Raw genomic sequence first — 21,535 nt, 5'->3', positions numbered from 1 at the left:
ATTAAACACTAAAGAAGAATCTGTAATGTGAATACTTTTATTTCTTCACCATGGGATTCATACTCCCTGGGATAAAATATCCTTTTCAGAGAACATTAGCAGACATATTAGAAATTTATCCTCTCAGGAGATGTACCAGTTTCATTAACAAATGGAAATTCAAAGTCCTTTAGTAAAACTAATGACCTTGTATACAATAACAACAACAAAACCCCCACATAATTCAAACTGTCTTTTAAATATCTTTGTGTTCAAACTGGTAGCCTAGAGATCAGTATGTGCTAATACAGAATCCTGAAAATGTTGTGATGTTCGTCTTGTTTTTAAAACTGCTAAGATGAGTAAGTCAAACTGTTTCAAATTTTACAGGGTTTTGTAAACTCTCAGTGCCGAGAAAACAAGCCACCTGGCAGTTTTTTAAGAACAGTGAGCCAGTACTTAAGAATATGCACCAGAATTCACTGTTAATATTTCAAGTGAATTTGGCTCAGATTTACATGGGATATGACAGCATTTTTATTCTAGTTACCATTTCTTATTTTCTTAGGATTATATTCTCATGCTGCAGATTTTATTCTCATGAGGCAATTTCTAGTGGGAATTGAGCAGATTTAGTGTATTTTAATATATTGACAGACATTATTTTTCCTGAAAGTGCAAAAATGACTCAGAAAAATGCTTACTATTCTAAGTAGCATTCAAGGTAGAATACTGAGTTCATTAGTTGAATTTCCTAAAGTTCGCAAGTTAAATGTAGAGAGTTAAGTTTAACTGATAGAAGAGTGTTTTAAGTGGCAAGGATGGACAGACATTACTCTATGCATTGGAATAAGAAATCTCTATTAAAGAAGAGACTTGATAGCTATAACTAAAGAAATAAAGGAATGTGGATTAGGTGACAACGAAAGATTTTGTACACTGTTTTGTGAAGATATGAGAATGTGTTAAAGAGGACAGAATGCAAAGTTAGGGGCAACTGGGTGACTCAGTTGCTTAAGCATCTGCCTTTAGCTCAGGTCATGATCCCAGGATCCTGGGATTCAGGGGTCCTGCTTCTCCCTCTCCCTGGTGCTCCCCGGGCTTTCACTCTCTCTCTCTCTCTCTGTCAAATAAATAAGAAAAATCTAAAAAAAAATGCAAAGAAAAATTTGGAGTCACATATTTAGAAAAGACAATAGAGGGTTAAGTTAGGCTAAGGTAGCTATGGGGAATTTTGAAGGCTACACTTTGTACTTGGTAAAAATTGTTGAAATTTTTGTAATTAGTATGTGTCCTCTGGAAGATTAAAGCTCTTGTAACCTATATGGAATTCTTGCTGAATCCTATTTCTTTGAAATATGTTTAAGTCCTAATTTAATACAGCGGGTTTGAATCTCATTATCAGTGGAGTGTATTTAATTGAAATCAAATTAATTTAAACAACTAGTCAGGAAATCTCAGTTTAATCTCTTTTTTTCCTCCGGGAAATTCATCTACTTATATCTATTCTCAAAGCTTAGAGGTAGCAAAAGTTGAAGAGAAGACATACCTCACATTTTCATTTAAATTAATTGTTTAAGTAGTTATGAGATTAATTTCATAGATACGTTATAAAACTTCATTGTGTTTTGGAAATTTTTCCCACAAAGGGTAATTAGAATCAGTAGTTCTAAAATGTAAGATTCTTTTTTAAAGATTTTATTTATTTATTTGACAGAGAGAGAGATAGCGAGAGAGGGAATGCAAGCAGGGGGGTAGTGGGAGAGGGAGAAGCAGGCTTCCCGCCCAGCAGGGAGGCCGATGCCGGACTCGATCCCAGGACCCTGGAATCATGACCCCAGCCGAAGACAGATACTTAATGACTGAGTCACTCAGATGCCCCCTAAAATGTAACATTCTAAAGTAATTTCCAGATAAAGATTTATCATGATACTTAAAGGATACTTTTTCTACTTTAATAAGGATGCATTGACCAGTCCCAAGAACAATAAACATTTAGAATATTATTATTTAACTAAAATAACATGGATGTAATATTTTAATACAAATAAATACAATGTACTTTGAAATTGTAACCATTTTTAGTTATACCTCAACTAAATCTTAAGATGGATATCATTATTTACCTCTACAAAGTATAATTGTCTGATAATTAATGAGGTAATTATAAGACTAATTCTATGGAAATATCTTTAACATTTTCCTTATAATATATGATAATATTTATTAATTTTAAATAATTTGAGCAATACAGAGAAAACTAATTCCATAATTTTGCACATTTCCTCCTAAAGATAACTACTATTACCAATGGAATATATTCTTCCAGATTTGCCATATATAAATAATGAGATCTCATACTATATGTACACTTTATAATACCTACATTTTTAAACACACACAGACACATATTATCCATTTTCAGATTTATAGATCTCTGTCACCCATATTAGTGCTGCATAGAATCCTGTGGCATTAATGTACCAGAATTTATTTTGCCAGTCCTTTCTAGGGATAAGAGTTTATTAGTTTACTTATTTTTTTGATATCATCACCAGAGTGGCATAACGCCTTGTACTTATATCTTTGATCATTTGCTCAAATATTTTCTTAAAATATATGCTCTAAAATGATCTTGCTAGATCAAAGTAGATGTATTCTTAACATTTTACAACATATTGCTACATTGCCTTCCAGAAAAATTGTACACATTTATATTCAGCATAACATTGAAAATTCCCATTATCTCACTGTCTGTAACCTTTGATAATCTGACAAGCAAAACAATAATTTTTTTATTAAGTAAATAATTTATTTACTTAATAAAATTTTATTTATGAGATATGTTTGAAAGTTTTTTCATATAATTTTGAAGCAGTCATATAATTTTATAAATCTATCTTTCTAAAATTGGATTGTGAACACTTTTTGTAAATTAAGAAACATATAGCAAATATTTCCCTCCCCTCTTTTTTCTTTAATTTGGATATGGTTTTAAGTTTTAATGTGGTCGGGCGCCTGGGTGGCTCAGTTGGTTGGACGACTGCCTTCGGCTCAGGTCATGATCCTGGAGTCCCGGGATCGAGTCCCACATCAGGCTCCCAGCTCCATGGGGAGTCTGCTTCTCCCTCTGACCTTCTCCTCGCTCATGTTCTCTCTCACTGTCTCTCTCTCAAATAAATAAATAAAATCTTTAAAAAAAAAAAAGTTTTAATGTGGTCAATTTTATCAGTATTTTACTGTATGATTTCTGGTCTTTATATGTTTAGTAAGAAGAGATTTTCACGACCCCCAATTATACAAATACATGGCTATAGTTTTTTCTAGTACTTAACATGTTTCATTTAATCCTTAATACTTTGAAATTTTTTTGGTCTGGCAGAAAGGAGTAATCTAGTTTTGTTGTTGTTGAAATGGATAGTGAATTTCTTCAACATTAATAATTGCCTTCATTATTTGAAATGCCACTTCTACCTCTACCTCTTGAAATGAGCCCAGTGGGCCTTTTATAACAATTTTTTTTTTTTTTTGTATTTGCCTACTAATTAGTGGAATTTTGCCAGTATTATTTTTTAAGTATTTTTTATGTTTTCACTTATTTGATCCTTTTTTTTTTTTTACTTTAAATGAAATAAAATTCCATACAATTTTTGGACATATCTTATTAAGTTTGTTTTTGACTGGATTACAGTATCTGTTGTTAATTTGAGTAGGAGTCCCCTCGCATTCACCCACCCATGCCATTACATTTAGAAGCAGGCTGATGTATAAGAAAGCTATTAATATTTTTTAAAAGATTTATTCATTTATTTTAGAGAGAGAGCATGAGTGGAAGAGGCAAAGGCAGAGGGCGAGAGAATCTCAAGCAGACTCTGTGCTGGGTGCAAGATCTGACTTGGGGCTCAATCTCACCACCCCAAGATCTTGACCTGAGTCAAAACCAAGAGTTGGCCACTTAACCAACTGTGCCACCCAAGTGCCCCTAAGTTTTTAATATTTGTATTTTATTTTGCCACCATCACTTTATTAGTACTGATAATTTTTCAGTTGATCATTTTTAATTTTCTAAGTAAATAATTATATTTTCTAAAATAGTAATGATCTTTCACCTCCTTTACAATATTTTATACTTAATTTCTTAACCTTGTCTTATTGCTTTGGCTTAAATATCCAAAATTATGTTCAAATATAGAACAAGTAATGTTTTTTTGTTTGTTTTTTGTTATAATGAGAATGCTTTGAAAATTTTCCAAGTTGGTATGCTATTTCCTCTAGGATCTCTGGAACAAGATTGGTCTTATAAAGGAAGTTTTCTTCTTTTCTCATTTTATAGAGAGCTTTACTGGGAATTAATGTTGTATTTTATCAGTTGCATTTTGGGGAATTTATAGGCATAATCCTATTGTTTCTCTCTTTTAACCTATTTGTTTATTGAAGTACATTGATGGCATGCCTAATGTTGATCCATTCTTACATTCCTAGAATAAAACCCAACTTTTCAAAGACTTTATTGCTCTTTTAATACATTGCCATGCTTTACTTACATTCTTAACTGAGCTATATCTAAAATTCTGTTTTGCAGTTTTATGATTTTCGAAGTGCTTTAGCATGCCTTATTTCCTTTGATCCTTGAGATAGTACTATGATTTAGGTTAGGAATTATATTGACAAATAAAAACAATAGATATAGAACAGTAGATACAGACCTTTTGCACAAAGTCATTTAAGTAGGTGGAGATGGTGAGTGTAAAATCCATTAGTCCCCAATTCAATATTTTTTGGGGTGGGGGAATTTAATTACTTCAGTAATTTCTATCAAAATGTATGTATGGGGCACTTCGGGGGCTCAGTAGGCTAAGCCTCTGCCTTCTGCTCAGGTCATGATACCAGACCTGATGGAATCAAGTTTCACAATCGGCTCCCTGCTCTGTGGGGAGTCTGCTTCTTCCTCTGCCCCCCAGCCTGCTTGTGTTCTCTCTCTCACTCTTTCTTATGCTCTTTCTCTCTCTCAAGTAAATATACAAAATCTTTTTAAAAAAGTTGTTTATGGACTCTGAGTTTTATTATCACAGATAAAAACTATCCTTACTTTTTACATTTTTCTAAATTAAGACAATTTTTCATTTTTACATTTTCCTAAATTAAGACAATTATTTGTTCCACTTTGAACGTGGTATCAGTGGTTGGGTTGGGGGAGGTAGTGGGGGCAGAGGGAGACATTTACCCTTAGAGTCTCTGGGCTGAGAATATGCATCTATGAGATCTGTCATCTGTTTCTTGCATATGGACAGAAGCTGGTGTTCATTTAATCAGAGTCATACAATAAGGATTAAAGTTTTAGATGATTCTAACCCATTCTGGAAGTTATGGATAAAACTTGAAACCTTTAATCAGATTCATCTTGATGTTCAGGTCAAGTTGACTATTTGAGCCAAAGCTTTTATATCTCTAAGGTCATTAATCCTGAAGAGCATATTCTATTATCACTATAAGAGAGAAAAAGCATTAAGAATGTGTTTGCACATTGTTTTGGGTCAAGGGAATTTTTGTTTTATTTGTGGTTCACAGATCCACCTTATAAAAAGCTTAGAGATTTCTTTTAGATATTTATTACAGAAAAATATTCAGCTGGGAAATTTAAAGTAATATAAATGTAAGTTTTAGAATCTGTGAAGACTTAATACAAGTGCAAGAAATGGTCCATTTGTTAACATATACATATACTTATTAAATGGAAGATTAGACTTCTCCAAGTCCAAGAAAAATGGATTTAATCTATAAATGAATTGTTTCTTAAGTTTGAATAGAATTGTGCTTTTATTAAATTGGCATTTAATCTCCATGTCCAGGTCACGCAAATTTATAAAATGTTTTCTAAAAATAAATTCATTCTTTTTTAAATTTTCTGTAATTTAATTAAATTTAATAGGCTTCTTAATGAGAAGCCTACATGTATCTCTACTATATAGAACAATGGCACTGATTCCATCTCTAAGAAATATTATTAATAGTTAAGTTTTCTATATACTCTATTTGGAATTTACAAATGACATATATACTCTGAAATCTTGTCCTTACCAAATATTGCACAAAAAACTATGAATTCCTAGAAGTTGATTATTTTTCTAATTCTATTTTTTTAAAACTTTATGCTATAAAAAAGGCTGATTATATCTCCATTTCCATTTAATTTATTTTCATTTAATCTAATATAACTCTTTTTCTTTTTTAAAAAATTGAGATATAATTGACATATAACATATAACACATATATGTTATAACATATAACATATGTTAACATATAACATATAACATATGACATATGACATATGACATATATCAACATATATAACATATATATGTTATATATAACATATATATAACATATATATGCTGACATATAACATTATTTTTAAAATATAAAACAATGATTTGAAATATGTGTATTTTTGAAATGTTTACTAGAATAAGTTTAGTTAATATCCATTACTACATAGAGTTACAATTTTTTCATGTGATAAGAACTTTTAAGATTAAAAAAAAGAACTGTTAAGATATACTCTTCCAGCAACTTTCAAATTCTGAATGATTTTTTTATTTTTATAAATCTGTTTTTGAAACTCAACTCTACTAACACCCTATGATAACAAGTGGTAGAACTCCGTAGTATTGAAATATACTTTTCACTCTTAAATATGCTTTATTCAAATTTAGATGATTAGAGCAAATTCCAAAGTGACTAAAATCAATGTAAAATCAATGTAAAAATACATTGGTGTTTCATATCTGATGGTAAATATAACCATTAAACACTGAGAAGTTACAGTGAAGGACAAACTAGTCTGTGAACTGGCTATTTAGCACCGAAAGAAAAATAGAAAATTTTTTCAAGAACATTTTTGAAATAAACTCTAGTTAAAAATGTTCCATTCCTGTTGATATTTTGATTTTTTGGATAAAGTAAATAAATATGCAGCCTGAGTTAGACCTTCAAATCTATGTGTAATTCTGAATGCATAATTACGTATGCATGATTTTTTTATTCCAACTAATTATTTTTTTTAAAATTTTATTTATTTATTTGACAGACAAGGATCACAAGTAGGCAGAGAGTCAGGCAGAGAGAGGAGAAAGCAGGCTCCCCGTGGAGCAGAGAGCCCGATGCAGGGCTCCATCCGAGAACCCTGGGATCATGACCTGAGCCGAAGGCAGAGGCTTTAACCCACTGAGCCACCCAGGTGCCCCAAATTCCAACTAATTATTTATCAGTTTTTGATGGATACCTTAATAAAGCATCAATGTATATGCTTATAACTGTGAACTAATTAGGGCATTACATTTAATATCTAAATAATACACCGAAAGAGATGGATTAGATACAGGCATTAAAAGAATACGTTTCCTTATTCTTCATGACAGAGACTTTCTTTAGGGACACGACATGCTGTTTTCCACGAAGAGCACCTCCCGTGAATCCTTGCACCAGAAACAACAAAGTCTACGTGGGCAGGTTGTGAGTTCAGCCAGATTCTCAGGTCCTGCTGTGTGGGGAGTCTCTTGAGAAGGGACAGAATCCTATCTCAGTCTCCAGGCCCACGTGGTTCTTGGCACCGATGACTTGTATTGTTCTTGCGTGTGAGGTGGACGTCCGTCTTAGAGGACCGGGCCGATAGCAGTGTGTCATTCCTCAGAGGCCAGTGAATAATTGTGAGGTGCCCTTTACTGGGGTCCCTTCACTCTGTTCTTATTGGCACTTCGACTGTGACAGCAATGGAACATATTCTCCTGGGACTTACAATAAGCACAACCACGTATTGCGTGCGACAGTTAGGGTTAATTGGAAAAGGTAGTTTTTGACGGGAAAAAGGGGAGTATTAATGCTCCGTGTAACTGTACACAAAGGAGTGGGCCGTGAAGGATGCAAGCAGAGATTAAGAAGATGTACGTGAGAAACAAGGCTTTTGCCAGAAAAACAGTTGACACCATAAGGGAACATCTGTGCTTATGGACTTGAGGGGAAAGAAGTTGAGAATAGAGTCTGTCAGTCAGTGAGGTTTCGCAACAAACCACCACAGGGTTTGTGCCTAATGCTGCAAGAAAAAACAGAAATGGCAGCAGTCGATGAAACTATGGAAGGAATTAAACATCTGGAGACATGGCCTTCCAAAGCCTTTATCTATCTGGTTTCCCTGTGGCCAGGTCTCCTCACCTACATGGATGTAATTTCCGTACAGGTGAAAAAATAATCCAAACAAGTGAAATAGTCTTTGATTTTACCTGTGACTGTTGTCTGCAATGAACAGTCAGTGATTTTTACTAGATTTTAATGGTTTTTTTCTTGAATGAAGCACAAAGATGAAGCATATAGAAAAAAGTACAGGGAGAGATAATTCTTCAACTTTACTGTTATTGAATAAACATCATATAAGTAGGTTTCCTTATAAATAACATCATATATTTTGTATATTGGATATATGAATATATGTTTATTCATATACTGAATAAGCATCATATAAGTAGGGCTATTTCAGATCTTTAATAAATAACATTTTAAGTGTGTAAACCAGGATATAATATTCTTTAAACTGTAACACAGAGAGGATATTTTGATGTTATTTACCATTACTCTTACCGTTCTTTTGAGTCAATTTCTTCTCAGTTTTGTTAAAAATTTCAAACCAAAATTAGTTAGTTTGAGACAAACATTTTTGTCTAGATGAGGTTAAAGTAATCTTTGTCTCAAAAATGAAAACCATAGAATGTGACTCCTTAATCTTGATTTTTCAATTCCAGATATTTTAGCAGGCATTATAAAGTCATTAATCTACTGAAAATCCAGTACTATTCTGGTTAATAAAATGTTTTGCAGTCTGACTATTAACAGTTACAGTGACCCCACCCCCCACCCCCTTATCCACAGGGGATATGTTCAAAGACTCCAGTGGATGCCTGAAACCACAGATAGTACCAAACCCTATAGATAACTACATTTTTTCGTGTACATATATACCAATGATAAAATTTAGTTTATACATTAGGCACAGTAAGAGATTAGCAACAATAACTAATAATAAAACAACTGTAACAACATAGTGTAATGAAAGCTATGTGAATGTTGTCTCTTAAAATATCTTATTGTGCTGTACTTACCCCTCTTCTTCCTGTGATGGTTATGAGATAATAAAATGCCTATGTGATGAGATGAAGCAAGTTGAATGATGGAGACACGGTGACATGGCGTTAGGTTACTACAGACCTTCTGACAGTATGTCCGAAGGAGAATCATTTACTTCTATACTATGCTTAACTGAAAAGCAAAACTGCAGACAAGGCGGATACCCTACTAGGGAGGTGGCAACAGGATCTTGGTGTCACTAAGCCTGCTGATGCCATCTTCTGGGTTCCTGCAGCAAACTTTTACAAGCCACGCTGGTAGTAACAAGGTCTTTCTATCCCATCCAGGAATAACAGAGTTCTAGGTAGAGCTGTGTAATTTGAGATTTATTTTCCATGACATAAAATGATATGGAGGCCCCACATGGAAGTTGTGTTTGTTTTCTTATTAAATGGCAATACTTTCAGCATTTTTTTCCTAAGACCAGCTTTATAGATTTTGGACATTTCTTCAATGCTTAGTTTGTATCTTGTCTGTTTTTAATTATCTCAGTGAAGGCCATAGTGTTAAAGATAGAATAACTATATGTAATTGCTATAGTACTTCTTTTTCATAATGCCCTTATCAGCTCATGTTCCCCTTTGTGGTCTTGGTTATCCAACATTCTTAATGTTATAGAAAGCTGCTTATTTATTTATTAAATGTTTGTGGGTTTTATTTATTTTTTATTTAGTAATCTTTTTTTAAAAAGATTTTATTTATTTATTTGACACACACACACACACACACAGATCCCAAGTAGGCAGAGAGGCAGGCGGAGAGAGAGGAGGAAGCAGGCTCCCTGCTCAGCAGAGGGCCCAATGTGGAGCTCGATCCCAGGACCCTGAGATCATGACCTGAGCCGAAGGCAGAGGCTCAACCCACTGAGCCACCCAGGCACCACTATTTAGTAATCTTTACACCCAAACTCACAATTTTGAGATCAGAGTTTCATGCTCTACTGACAAGCCGACCAGGCACCCTTGTTTTTATCTATTTAGAAGCATTTGTTATATGCTTTTCTCGAATTAGCAAATTTGATAATTTTTGTCATTGTTCTACCAATTTTATCATTTATAAAAACTCGTACATTAAAATAGTGATGGAGAAGAAGCATTATTCCAGGCAACATTAGTTTTGGGATTAATGATTTTCCAGAGAACCAGTCACTAGGACAGTGCCATAGTTAGCACTTGATCTTGGTATAAGCAGATGCTCTATTTTCAAATAGTACATAGGACATGCATAATAAGAGTCATATTTACAGAAAGCCCAGGATAGAAACCATGCAGCAAGAGAGCTTGAGATAATTTTTATTGAGTTATTTCTTAATGAGTTCTGAGTAAATGATTGCAGTGAGATTTAGCACAATGGAACCTTCCTCTGCTCAATAAGTCAGTGGTACTGAGAACCTACCCTGAAATGGACTTTCTACACTCTATGCCCATGTTTGCCTATAGGATATCAGTTGTTTTGCTTTCAAATGAGAAGAGTCATGTAAGAGAAGATGCTATTCTTTTTTAAGAGAAGTTGTCATTTTAGAGAATATTTAGATTGTCACTGGCTTCCTATAACTCAACTACTTTTCCATCTCTGCCACAGTGTATACATATCAGAGTAGGTTTCCTAAAGAAGATGGCTTTAGTTTAGTGTATTTTATTAAATAGATCACTTTTTATAAATGAGATGCATGTTAAATACAGACATAAAACTTAATTTGGCAAGAGATAGGTGCATGCATACTGTCAGCATTGCCCCTAATTTATCCTTTAGTTGAAGTATAAGGTGTAGTAGAGAATGAATGTTTTCTTTATGGATAATAAAATAGCTATTCAGCTTCTTACCAGCGAGGCTTAGGGAGCCACCAGGAAGAGCCAGTGGTACACAGAGCTTGGGTCAGGTGTCCACCCCTTCTCAGCAGAGTGATTTCAGGACCTCTATCCCCACTGTACCTCATAGTGACTTTAGGTGGGTCACGTGGGATTAATCCTGAGTAAGTCATGTCACCTGTTGGCGACTTTACATTACATAATTTGAGTTTACTATGAGAAAGTAACTTTGTAAATTTTAACGTGGAATGAACAGAATAATTCTACAGTTGCAACCTTCCCTTACCTGAAACTTGAAGGTGACAGGTATAGTGAGGATAGTGAGGATACCAGCACCTCCCCCATGTCCTTGAGTTCTGCGTGAAGTGGTAGCCCTTGTGTGGGGAGTGGGCTTTCTCTAGACTGCTTCACTGCCACACATGGATGTGGATTCGGGCATTGGCACATTGGACAGGATATATTAGCTATATGTATATATTAGGTATAATATATACATTAGATCTAAATTTCCATTTCTTGAGCTATCTCCAGTCCGAGTTAATATAGCCCGCATTTGTGAGAATAGCCTTTTCCAGGATGATCGCTCTTGGCGTCTGCCTGTTGTTCTAGTGTCAACTGGAGTCACTTATCCCTCACTGATGCTAGAGTCATCCTGGCCTTCTTTCCCACCAAAGAACATTTATACCTGCTCCTCCCTTTCTTTGAAACCCTTTGCTCTCACCCTCGTCACTGTCCTCACTATCCTGAAGGCGAGGTAAGACATTCTCTCCTCATGGGGTACCTGGGTGGCTCAGTAGTTTAGTTTCTGCCTTCAGCTCAGGTCATGATCCCATGTCAGGCTCCCCGCTTCTCCCTCCCCCTCTGCTTGTACCCCCCATCTTGTGCACTCCTTCTGTCTCTCCCTCTTTCACTTCCTCTCAAATAAATAAAATCTTAATTAAAAAAAAAAAAAGACATTCTCTAATCAGAGTTACCAGCAGACATTCGAACGGCTAAATCCAGTCAGCAATCTTAGCATCTTGTTTTCTAGCACTTACTCCTTTAAGTCTGTTCTTTGGCTTCTGTGAGAGTCATGCTCCTGGTCCTCCTGTTCCTCATACTGCATATTTTAGGTCTTCTCCTCTGCCTAAACTTTTCACCTAGGTGGCCCATAGTCATCTAAAAACTTCACCATGGCCCAAAGTAAACTCTGTTTCCCTCCCACTTCACCTCTCCTGGTAGTCCGTATCTCAGCAATATTTCCATTCACCTCTCACTCAAACCAAAAACCTAGGAGTCATCCTAGACCCAGTGAAGGACTTTTGATTTTACCTTCTACTCATTTGATACTTCTCACCTCTCTCCGTTCCTTTTGCTAATAATCTACCTCAGGCAATCACCATCTCTTTCCTTTAATGTGTCAGCAGTCACTGACGGCACCATCTAGTGCACATGCAGAGGGATCTCTCTGAGATAAAAATTAGAATTTATCAATCTCTCCAAAACTCTATAAGATTCTGGTCCCTCAGGATAGAGTAGGTATACCCATTACTGTTAGTTAAATGAATGAATGAAGCATGGGAACCCGAGGCCTCTCAATATCCAAGGTTGGGCCTCATTTGGGTTCTAGATTATATTGCCCACAATCCTTGGAAGATTTCATGCATCAACCAAATCTCTTTCCTGAATTTTGCTTGGAAGTTCATAAAACAAGAATGAAGAGTATAGTGTTATAGTGCATAGGGTGTCTGTAAGAACAAGATAGAATCCGTATGGGGAAAATAAGATTTGTGTGCCTATATTTTTGCTTATCTTTTAATCATGATCTATTAAATTTTTATATGAAGACTTTCTTAAGAGAGCTCTTCAAAAACAAACATCCCTCGCCCAATACAAAAAGAGAGAAGTGGATGCCACTTTAGTGTATCTGCGTCTGTATAGCTGGATTTTGGCATTATGACAAGGATTCCTTCTAATCAGTCTGACAACTGGTGTTTGGACTGGTATTCTTTAAGGTTTGTAAATTGGTTCTGTTTTAACAAAAAATCATTCTGAAATGTTCATTTATAAACAACTTGCAAAAAAATGAAAAGAATATGCGATGATACAATTTGATGTTTAAATGAGCTCATCGGGTGAGAAGTAGCAAGACATAGATACGATGTTTCCTTTATTCTTAAATTTGCATACAATGCTTTAGTTTACTCTTTTTGTGTATGGTAAAATTTACATAACATAAGATTTACCCCTTGAACCATTTTTAAATATACAGCCCTGTGTCATCAGGTACATTCATGTTAGTGTGTTGCTTTAGTGTACTTTTCTCTAAAATTATTATATTGAAATAACTCAGTAGTTTTGTTATTGAGACACAAAAATGCTCACGTTGAATAAGTTGAGTTGCTTCTGCAGCTCATCAGTGTGTTCCTGAAGAAAAATGATTTTATTTGTTGTGTTTGTTAAGGAACTTGCCGTATATCCAGCCTTGTTGGGTCAGAGAACAAATGCCAATGGAAACTTCTAGAAACAAGTTTATTAATTTGGCTTATCTGAACATTTTTTAAAAAGATTTATTTATTTATTTTTTTGACAGAGAGAGACAGAGAGACAGAGAGAGATCACAAGTAGGCAGAGAGGCAGGCAGAAGGAGGGGGAAGCAGGCTCTCTGCTCAGCAGGGACTGACCCGGCTGAGATCATGACCTGGGCCGAAGGCAGAGGCTTAACTCACTGAGCCTCCCAGGTGCCCTATATTTGAATATTTTTAAAAATAAAATAAAACATATTTGGGGTTAGCTTTTAATGTTATGTAAGAATCTCATTTAATCATGATTGGTGTCCTAGTTCTAAAACTAGATAAATAGCAATGTTGTAGAAAATAATGAAAAATAAATGGAAAACAGCATTTTCCCATTTTCTCCTAGTATTCTGAAATTCTTTTTTTTTTTTTTTTTTTTTTTTTTTTTTTTTTTTTTAAGATTTTACTGTATTTGTCAGAGAGAGAGAGTGAGAGCATAAGCAAATGTTGGGTGGGGTGGGGCAGCAGGCAGCAGGCAGAGGGAGAATCAGATTCCCTGCTGAGCAAGGGGCCTTATGTGGGACTTCATCCCAGGACTCCTGGATCATGACCTGAGCTGAAGATAGACGCTTAACCAACTGAGCTCCCTTAGGATCCCAAGACTTTTCTTGATTCTGACGCTTAAATCCTTTATGTAAAGTACAATTAATTTAAGAAGACAGTAGATTCCAAATGTAAAGTCTTATCTGGAAATGTTTAAAGATGATATAGACATAATTTGGTTTATTCATTTTATTTATTTAACTTGTTTAAATGTGTTCCCTTCCCGTGAAATGATCATTTGGGAACTTGAACATAGAAGGTTAGGCAATAGAAAGGACTGAGTTCAGTGCCTGACTAATTCTTGTACCCTGCTGGAAGACGAAGCTAAGTTTTAATTTAGGGGACAGAAGTGTGCTGTATCCAAACTAACACATTTTGTCAGCTGCACGAAGAGAAATTTTGGGGGTAATAAGTGCCTTAGCCTCCTCCCTTCATTTCAGACTGAGAGGATTTAGCTTTAAAATAAATGGCAAGTGGGATACCTGGGTGGGTCATCGGTTAAGCACCTGCTTTTGGCTCAGGTCATGGTCCCAGGGACGTGGGATCTAGTCCCCCTCTGGACTCCTTTCTCAGCTTCTCCCTCCCTCTGCTTGTGTTCTCTCTCTTTCTGAAAAATAAATAAATAAAATCTTTAAAAAAAATAACATAAAAGGAAAATCCTCATACTTCATAATAATCTCTTTATCAAAATGACCTTATGACTATAGGAGTCAATTCAATCATCTAATGAACTGGAAGGTGACAAGAGCACACCTGAACCCACAACGAGCTCTCGTTTCTCCTGGAAAGTGCAAAAAACACCTGTCTCTCCGATATAGATGACCACAGTGATTTTCTCCCAGTCTGCCATCAGATATTTTTTGTATTTATCAACAGGAAGCTGTACTACCAACACTTCATCTTTTTTTCATTGGGGGGGGGGTGTCTCCTGTCTGTTTACCTTCTCCACCACCGATCTGCCAAGATCTTCTTGAGGGAAACACACGTGTGGGGGTGTAGGGTTTGGCGGAGGCCGTGGTGGTGATGAGGCTCAGAAGGGGATTCGGAGTTGTCCGTCTTCCCTATCCACTCAGTACAGGTCCACCTGACTCACCTCTCAACTTTTTGGAGCTAATGCATAGCATGACCGTTGAAAACAGACTTGGAGAAATATTGGAGTCCTAAAACTATTCCAGCATATTTTGAATAGAAATAATCTTGACAGCAGATGAGCTAACTATTTGTTCACATGTGCTTTGGCTAGCTTTTTGCTCTTCTGGGGGGGCTTGTAATAACTTTAGAGTTTGTCCTTTGTGAGACACCAACCTAAGAGTATATCTTTTCCACTGGTTTCAAGTTTAAAGGCACTTTGGGATAAGTTTTCACTTTTGGGAATTGGAGGTCAACACAAGAAATTTTGGAGCATTTTGGAGCAGGTCAGTTCTTCCCTAGGCTAGGTAGAAAACATTTATCTCTTGAAGACTTATTGTACTAGGAGAGAAAGTCTTGATTTAAGGAGATACCACCACAGGGAAGAGAAGCTTATGGCTCAAGTCAGAGGGAAGTGTTAGGACTGTGAAGCTGGGGTACCAAACATAAGAAGGCACAGCAACTACAGTCGTGCCTTTACAGCAACATTAATTTCCCACTTAAGCCTTGTTGAAACTATTAGAGGTTTTATAATTCTGTTGACAATAATCCTACTTGGAACACGATATGCTTTATATAAAAATAATTTTTTTGTGAAAGGTCTAATTAGTTTAAAAGCCTAGTCAAATGGTAGCTTTCAAAGCTGAGTCACAGTCTAATTTACTATCACAATTCACAGTTTCCCTCTTTATTTTACTTGGTAGATTAATCCCATCTCAACAGTGCCATTAGGTGCCTGCTTTCATGATGTGGAAAAATACACACATACATTTGAGATTTTGGAACATGTGGGTTGTGATGAATTTAAATGTGTTCTAATAGTTCAACTGCGTATAAACAGCTGAAGATTTATACTTGTTTTGTAACTTAAGGATGAGGAAATTGACTACTATGGGATCATTAAAAATAACAACTCTCTGGGAAAGCAAGAGCTAAGTTGTTAGATGCCAGGGCATCAAGAAACAATATTCTGTAATCTGTACAGAATTTTTTTTTTATTCTGTAAATAAATTGGGTAATTTATATCTTTGTCACTTGAAGATCAGATATATATTTGAGTTAATGAATCATCCCACCAACATTCCATAACTAAAGCAAATTTTGTTTTCCCTTCATGGGCAAGGTTTTAGTCAATTGAATAATAAATCATCCTGCCTTTTCCTGAATCACAGGCTAGGGAGGCTCTTCATCTTCAGAGAAGCAGGATCTCAATTAAATAAGGCCTTAGAGGAGAGATTCTACCCTGTTCTTTTTATTTTTTTATTTTTTTGGTCAGTATGGCTACAGGTTTGTCAATGTTTTTTTTTAAAGATTTTATTTATTTATTTGACAGAGAGAGAGAGAGATCACAAGTAGGTAAAGAGGCAGGCTGGGGGTGGGGAGGGTGGAAGCAGGCTCCCTGCTGAGCAGAGAGCCCGATGTGGGGCTTGATCCCAGGACCCTGAGATCATGACCCAAACTGAAGGCAGAAGCTTAACTCTCTGAACCACCCAGGTGCCCCTATTGCCAGTCCTTTTTGATGTACAGCTTATGAACCAAAAATCTTTTATTTGGACTAGTTTTAAGTTTAAAACTTAAACTGTTGCTTAGTATAAATGAAGAAAACTTTTTAAAGAAATCCAGTGTTATTTCTTTCACATATCTGCAGGAATTTGAGCTAGGGTGTCAAAGTAGCAACATGTAGAGTTTCTTAGGAAATCTGCTCTAATGAACGAACGAGTGATTTGTAGTTAACTTAATAGTTGACTTTATTTCAAAGAACACGAGGCATTTGAAAAATAAGTTTTTTTCTGAACCTAATAATATCAATTTTCTCAGTGATTCTTCTTTTTTCTGGAACAGTGAAAATGTGAAAATAATCATAATATCTGAATGGAGTCTGAGGAGTTCATAGAATGTTACAGAGTCTGTCTATTTTCTAAGGAAAATTGATTCATTATTTTCAAATTATTTTACAGGATCCTTCAAACCAAAAATGTGGTGGAAGAAAGAAAACAGTATCGTTCAGCAGTATGCCATCGGAAAAGAAAATTAGCAGCGCGAGTGACTGCATCAGCTTCATGCAAGCTGGCTGTGAACTGAAGAAAGTCCGGCCAAATTCTCGTATTTATAACCGTTTTTTCACTCTGGACACAGACCTCCAAGCTCTTCGCTGGGAACCTTCCAAGAAAGACCTTGAGAAAGCTAAGCTCGACATTTCCGCTATAAAAGAGATCAGACTGGGGAAGAACACAGAAACATTTAGAAACAATGGCCTGGCTGACCAGATTTGTGAGGACTCTGCCTTCTCCATACTCCATGGGGAAAACTACGAGTCTCTGGACCTAGTTGCCAATTCAGCAGATGTAGCAAACATCTGGGTGTCAGGTTTACGGTACCTGGTTTCTCGAAGTAAGCAACCCCTTGACTTTATGGAGGACAACCAGAACACGCCAAGGTTTATGTGGTTGAAAACAGTCTTTGAAGCGGCAGATGTGGATGGGAATGGGATTATGTTGGAAGACACTTGTGTAGAGTTGATAAAACAACTCAACCCTACCCTGAAGGAATCCAAGATCAGGTTAAAGTTTAAAGAAATCCAGAAGAGCAAAGAAAAACTAACCACACGAGTGACAGAAGAGGAATTTTGTGAAGCTTTTTGTGAACTTTGCACCAGGCCTGAAGTATATTTCTTACTGGTCCAGATCTCTAAGAACAAAGAATATTTGGATGCCAATGATCTCATGCTCTTTTTAGAAGCTGAGCAAGGAGTCACCCATATTACTGAGGATATGTGCTTAGACATTATTCGGAGATACGAACTTTCTGAAGAGGGTCGTCAAAAAGGGTTTCTTGCAATTGATGGCTTTACCCAGTATCTGTTGTCGCCAGAATGTGACATTTTCGATCCTGAGCAAAAAAAGGTTGCCCAGGATATGACGCAGCCATTATCTCACTACTACATCAATGCTTCCCACAACACCTATCTCATAGAAGACCAGTTCAGGGGGCCGGCTGATATTAATGGGTACGTTAGAGCTTTGAAGATGGGCTGTCGAAGCATTGAACTTGATGTTAGTGATGGTTCAGACAATGAACCGATCCTCTGTAATCGAAATAATGTGACAACATACCTTTCCTTTCGAAGTGTCATAGAGGTGATAAATAAATTTGCCTTCGTTGCTTCTGAATACCCACTCATCCTCTGCTTGGGAAATCACTGCTCCCTACCACAACAGAAGATAATGGTTCAACAGATGAAAAAGGTCTTTGGCGATAAGCTCTATACTGAGGCACCTTTGCCATCAGAAACCTACCTCCCATCACCGGAAAAATTAAGAAGAATGATTATTGTGAAAGGAAAGAAACTGCCTTCTGACCCAGATATTTTGGAAGGAGAAGTAACAGATGAAGATGAAGAAGCAGAAATGTCGCGAAGGCTGTCGGTAGATTACAATGGTGAGCAGAAACACATCCTGCTGTGTAGGGAACTCTCTGATCTGGTGTCCATCTGCAAGTCTGTTCAGTACAGGGATTTTGAACTGTCTATGAAAAGCCAAAACTATTGGGAAATGTGTTCATTTAGTGAAACAGAGGCCAGCCGAATTGCAAATGAGTACCCAGAGGATTTTGTAAATTACAATAAGAGGTTCTTATCGAGAATCTATCCAAGTGCCATGAGGATTGATTCCAGTAACTTGAATCCACAGGACTTTTGGAATTGTGGCTGTCAAATTGTGGCAATGAATTTTCAGACTCCAGGTCCAATGATGGACCTTCACACAGGCTGGTTTCTTCAAAACGGAGGCTGTGGTTATGTTCTAAGGCCATCCATCATGCGGGATGAAGTTTCTTACTTCAGTGCGAACACAAAGGGCATCGTACCTGGGGTGTCTCCTCTCGCCCTTCATATCAAGATCATCAGTGGTCAGAATTTTCCAAAGCCCAAGGGAGCTTGTGCCAAAGGAGACGTCATAGATCCCTACGTTTGTATAGAGATACATGGAATTCCAGCAGACTGTTCAGAACAAAGAACTAAAACTGTCCAACAGAACAGTGATAACCCCATTTTTGATGAAACTTTTGAGTTTCAAGTCAACCTACCTGAGCTGGCCATGATTCGTTTTGTTGTTCTGGATGATGACTACATTGGGGATGAGTTTATAGGACAATATACAATACCGTTTGAATGTTTGCAGCCTGGATATCGGCATGTTCCCCTGCGCTCTTTTGTGGGTGACATCATGGAGCATGTAACCCTTTTCGTCCACATAGCAATAACTAACCGAAGTGGAGGAGGAAAGGCGCAGAAGCGCAGCCTGTCGGTGAGAATGGGGAAGAAAGTTCGAGAATACACCATGCTCAGGAATATCGGCCTTAAGACCATAGACGACATCTTTAAAATAGCAGTTCACCCCTTACGAGAAGCCATAGATATGAGAGAAAATATGCAGGTGGGAAAAACTCCAAGCTCTTCTTTCCTACCCCTCCTTCTTCCTACCCCTGCCTTACTGGTGAACATTGTGTTTTACTAGTGATCTGATTCCTCAAAAAACTATCAGAAAAGTTGTATAAAGCCACTACTACTGAATTAAGTGTTGGCCTGTGATAAAGCAGATATATTTTATGTATCTGATTGTGAATGAATGCTGTTGAATTCCACCTCAACTAAACCAGTTAATATAAATGCTTTATAGATCCATTAAATATCCCTGCCACAAAATCAATATGGGGTTCTGTACATGAAACAATGTGAACAAAATAAAATATAAAATATTATATGTATGCACAACATATAAAATATTATCTATATACAGACAGTACTAATTACAAGTATATATATTCAATATTTGCAGACACGAACATGAAAGGGAATTTAAAGTCCTAAAAAGAAATGCAATGCCTATTAAGTTATTTTAATTAAGTGTATGAAAACAGCAAGAATAAATTACTCCCCACCAGAACAAACACAACTAAACAAACAATAGTCACCACTTGAACTTGTTGAAAACTATGCAGTCTTCCCTTAGAAAAGTGCTTTAATTGAAAGATCATTGATTATGGCTTAAACTCTATCCTCTTGTGATCTTGAGCAAATTATTTCAGATCTCTGATCATCAGTTTTCTCCACATAAAGTAAGAAAAATTGTAATACATTACAGAATAATTATCAGAATTAAATGACAGTATATGTAAATTGCCTGCTCCTGGCATGTGGAAATTCATTGTTAGTTTCTTTTCCTTCATGAATGCCTGTAGTCAGAGATGGTTGCCAATTTCTTTCTTGGCTACTAGAATATACTTATTCTAGGGTCATGTTACTGAGAAACAACCAAACCACAAGTACTAAGTTCCTGCAATGTGCAAAAAGGTGTTGATTGGTAGCAGAAGTAGCACTCTGAGAGCACAACAAGAGAAGAACTTTTTCCAATGCAGCTCCTTATTTATAAAGGAGCTTTATTTATAAATAAAAAAATAAGTTTTTTATTTATTTTTTATTTTTTATTTTTTTAATTCATTTATGAAAGACAGAGAGACAGAGAGAGAGGCAGAGGCAGAGGGAGAACGAGCCTAATGTGGGACTTGATCCCAGGACTCTGGGATCATGACTTGAGTTGAAGGCAGATGCTTAACTGACAGAGCCACCCAGGAGCCCTAGCTAACATTTAAATAGTAATTCTCACCAAAAAAAAAAAAAAAAAAAAAAAAAAAAAATCCCTATTTTCAAGATAGAAAACAAGCTTGAAGAAGTTATGTGATTTCCTAAATAGGAATGTTGGTCTTTAAATCCAGAATTGCCTGCCACCAAAACACATGATCACTCGTGGTTTTTAATCAGGTGATGTTGAACCTCAAACCCGTAATTTGGTGAATACTTTATTTTTACATTATTTCACAGAGAAATTCCAGGATAGACTTAAAATCAATTTTAATTAGCTAAAGTAATGGAAAACAGTATGGTATGTGAATCGTACATGAACACTTAGATTGTAAACATTGGTTGTCTTAGCCATTATTTTAAAAACAGGCTCCAAATATTAGCATTGTCTATCTGGCTTTCTCCTGGCATAATATGAAACTATTATAAATCCCTGTATTAGATTACTCATACATCATTTCTTATCTTTATGTATTAGAAGTTTCAATTAGCAATAACCACACCTCGGATAAACCTCATTGGCTATGATACTGCCACTGCGCAAAGCTAGATGTTGACTTTATTTATTTCTATGTAATTCCTGAAATATACCCTTTACACATACTGTGTGTTTAAAATGTGTAGTAAGGAGAGTTGGTTATGATAAAGTTTCCCAGGTAATCCTGATAATTTATATCATCTCAACATAAAGTCTTTTGGGTTAAGGATT

The 21,535-nt window shown here is 36.0% G+C and overlaps 1 protein-coding gene and 1 pseudogene across 2 annotated transcripts in view; one reads left to right on the top strand and one right to left on the bottom strand.

Moving 5' to 3' along the window:
• Positions 1 to 21,535, top strand: part of PLCL1 (phospholipase C like 1 (inactive)) — a 369,301-nt gene that overhangs the window by 253,324 nt on the left and 94,442 nt on the right. For both annotated transcript variants that reach the window (XM_059168493.1, XM_059168492.1), the window contains exon 2: positions 17,147 to 19,621. In XM_059168493.1, the coding sequence (XP_059024476.1) occupies positions 17,147 to 19,621 (2,475 nt within the window). The remainder of the gene's footprint in view (positions 1 to 17,146; positions 19,622 to 21,535) is intronic.
• On the bottom strand, positions 21,225 to 21,374 carry LOC131828266 (U4 spliceosomal RNA; annotated as a pseudogene).

Source organism: Mustela lutreola, chromosome 3, assembly GCF_030435805.1.
Source record: "Mustela lutreola isolate mMusLut2 chromosome 3, mMusLut2.pri, whole genome shotgun sequence".
NCBI classification, from domain to species: domain Eukaryota; kingdom Metazoa; phylum Chordata; class Mammalia; order Carnivora; family Mustelidae; genus Mustela; species Mustela lutreola.
The sequence above is the reverse complement of the archived record's forward strand: the minus strand, read 5'-3'. Positions and strand labels throughout refer to the sequence as shown.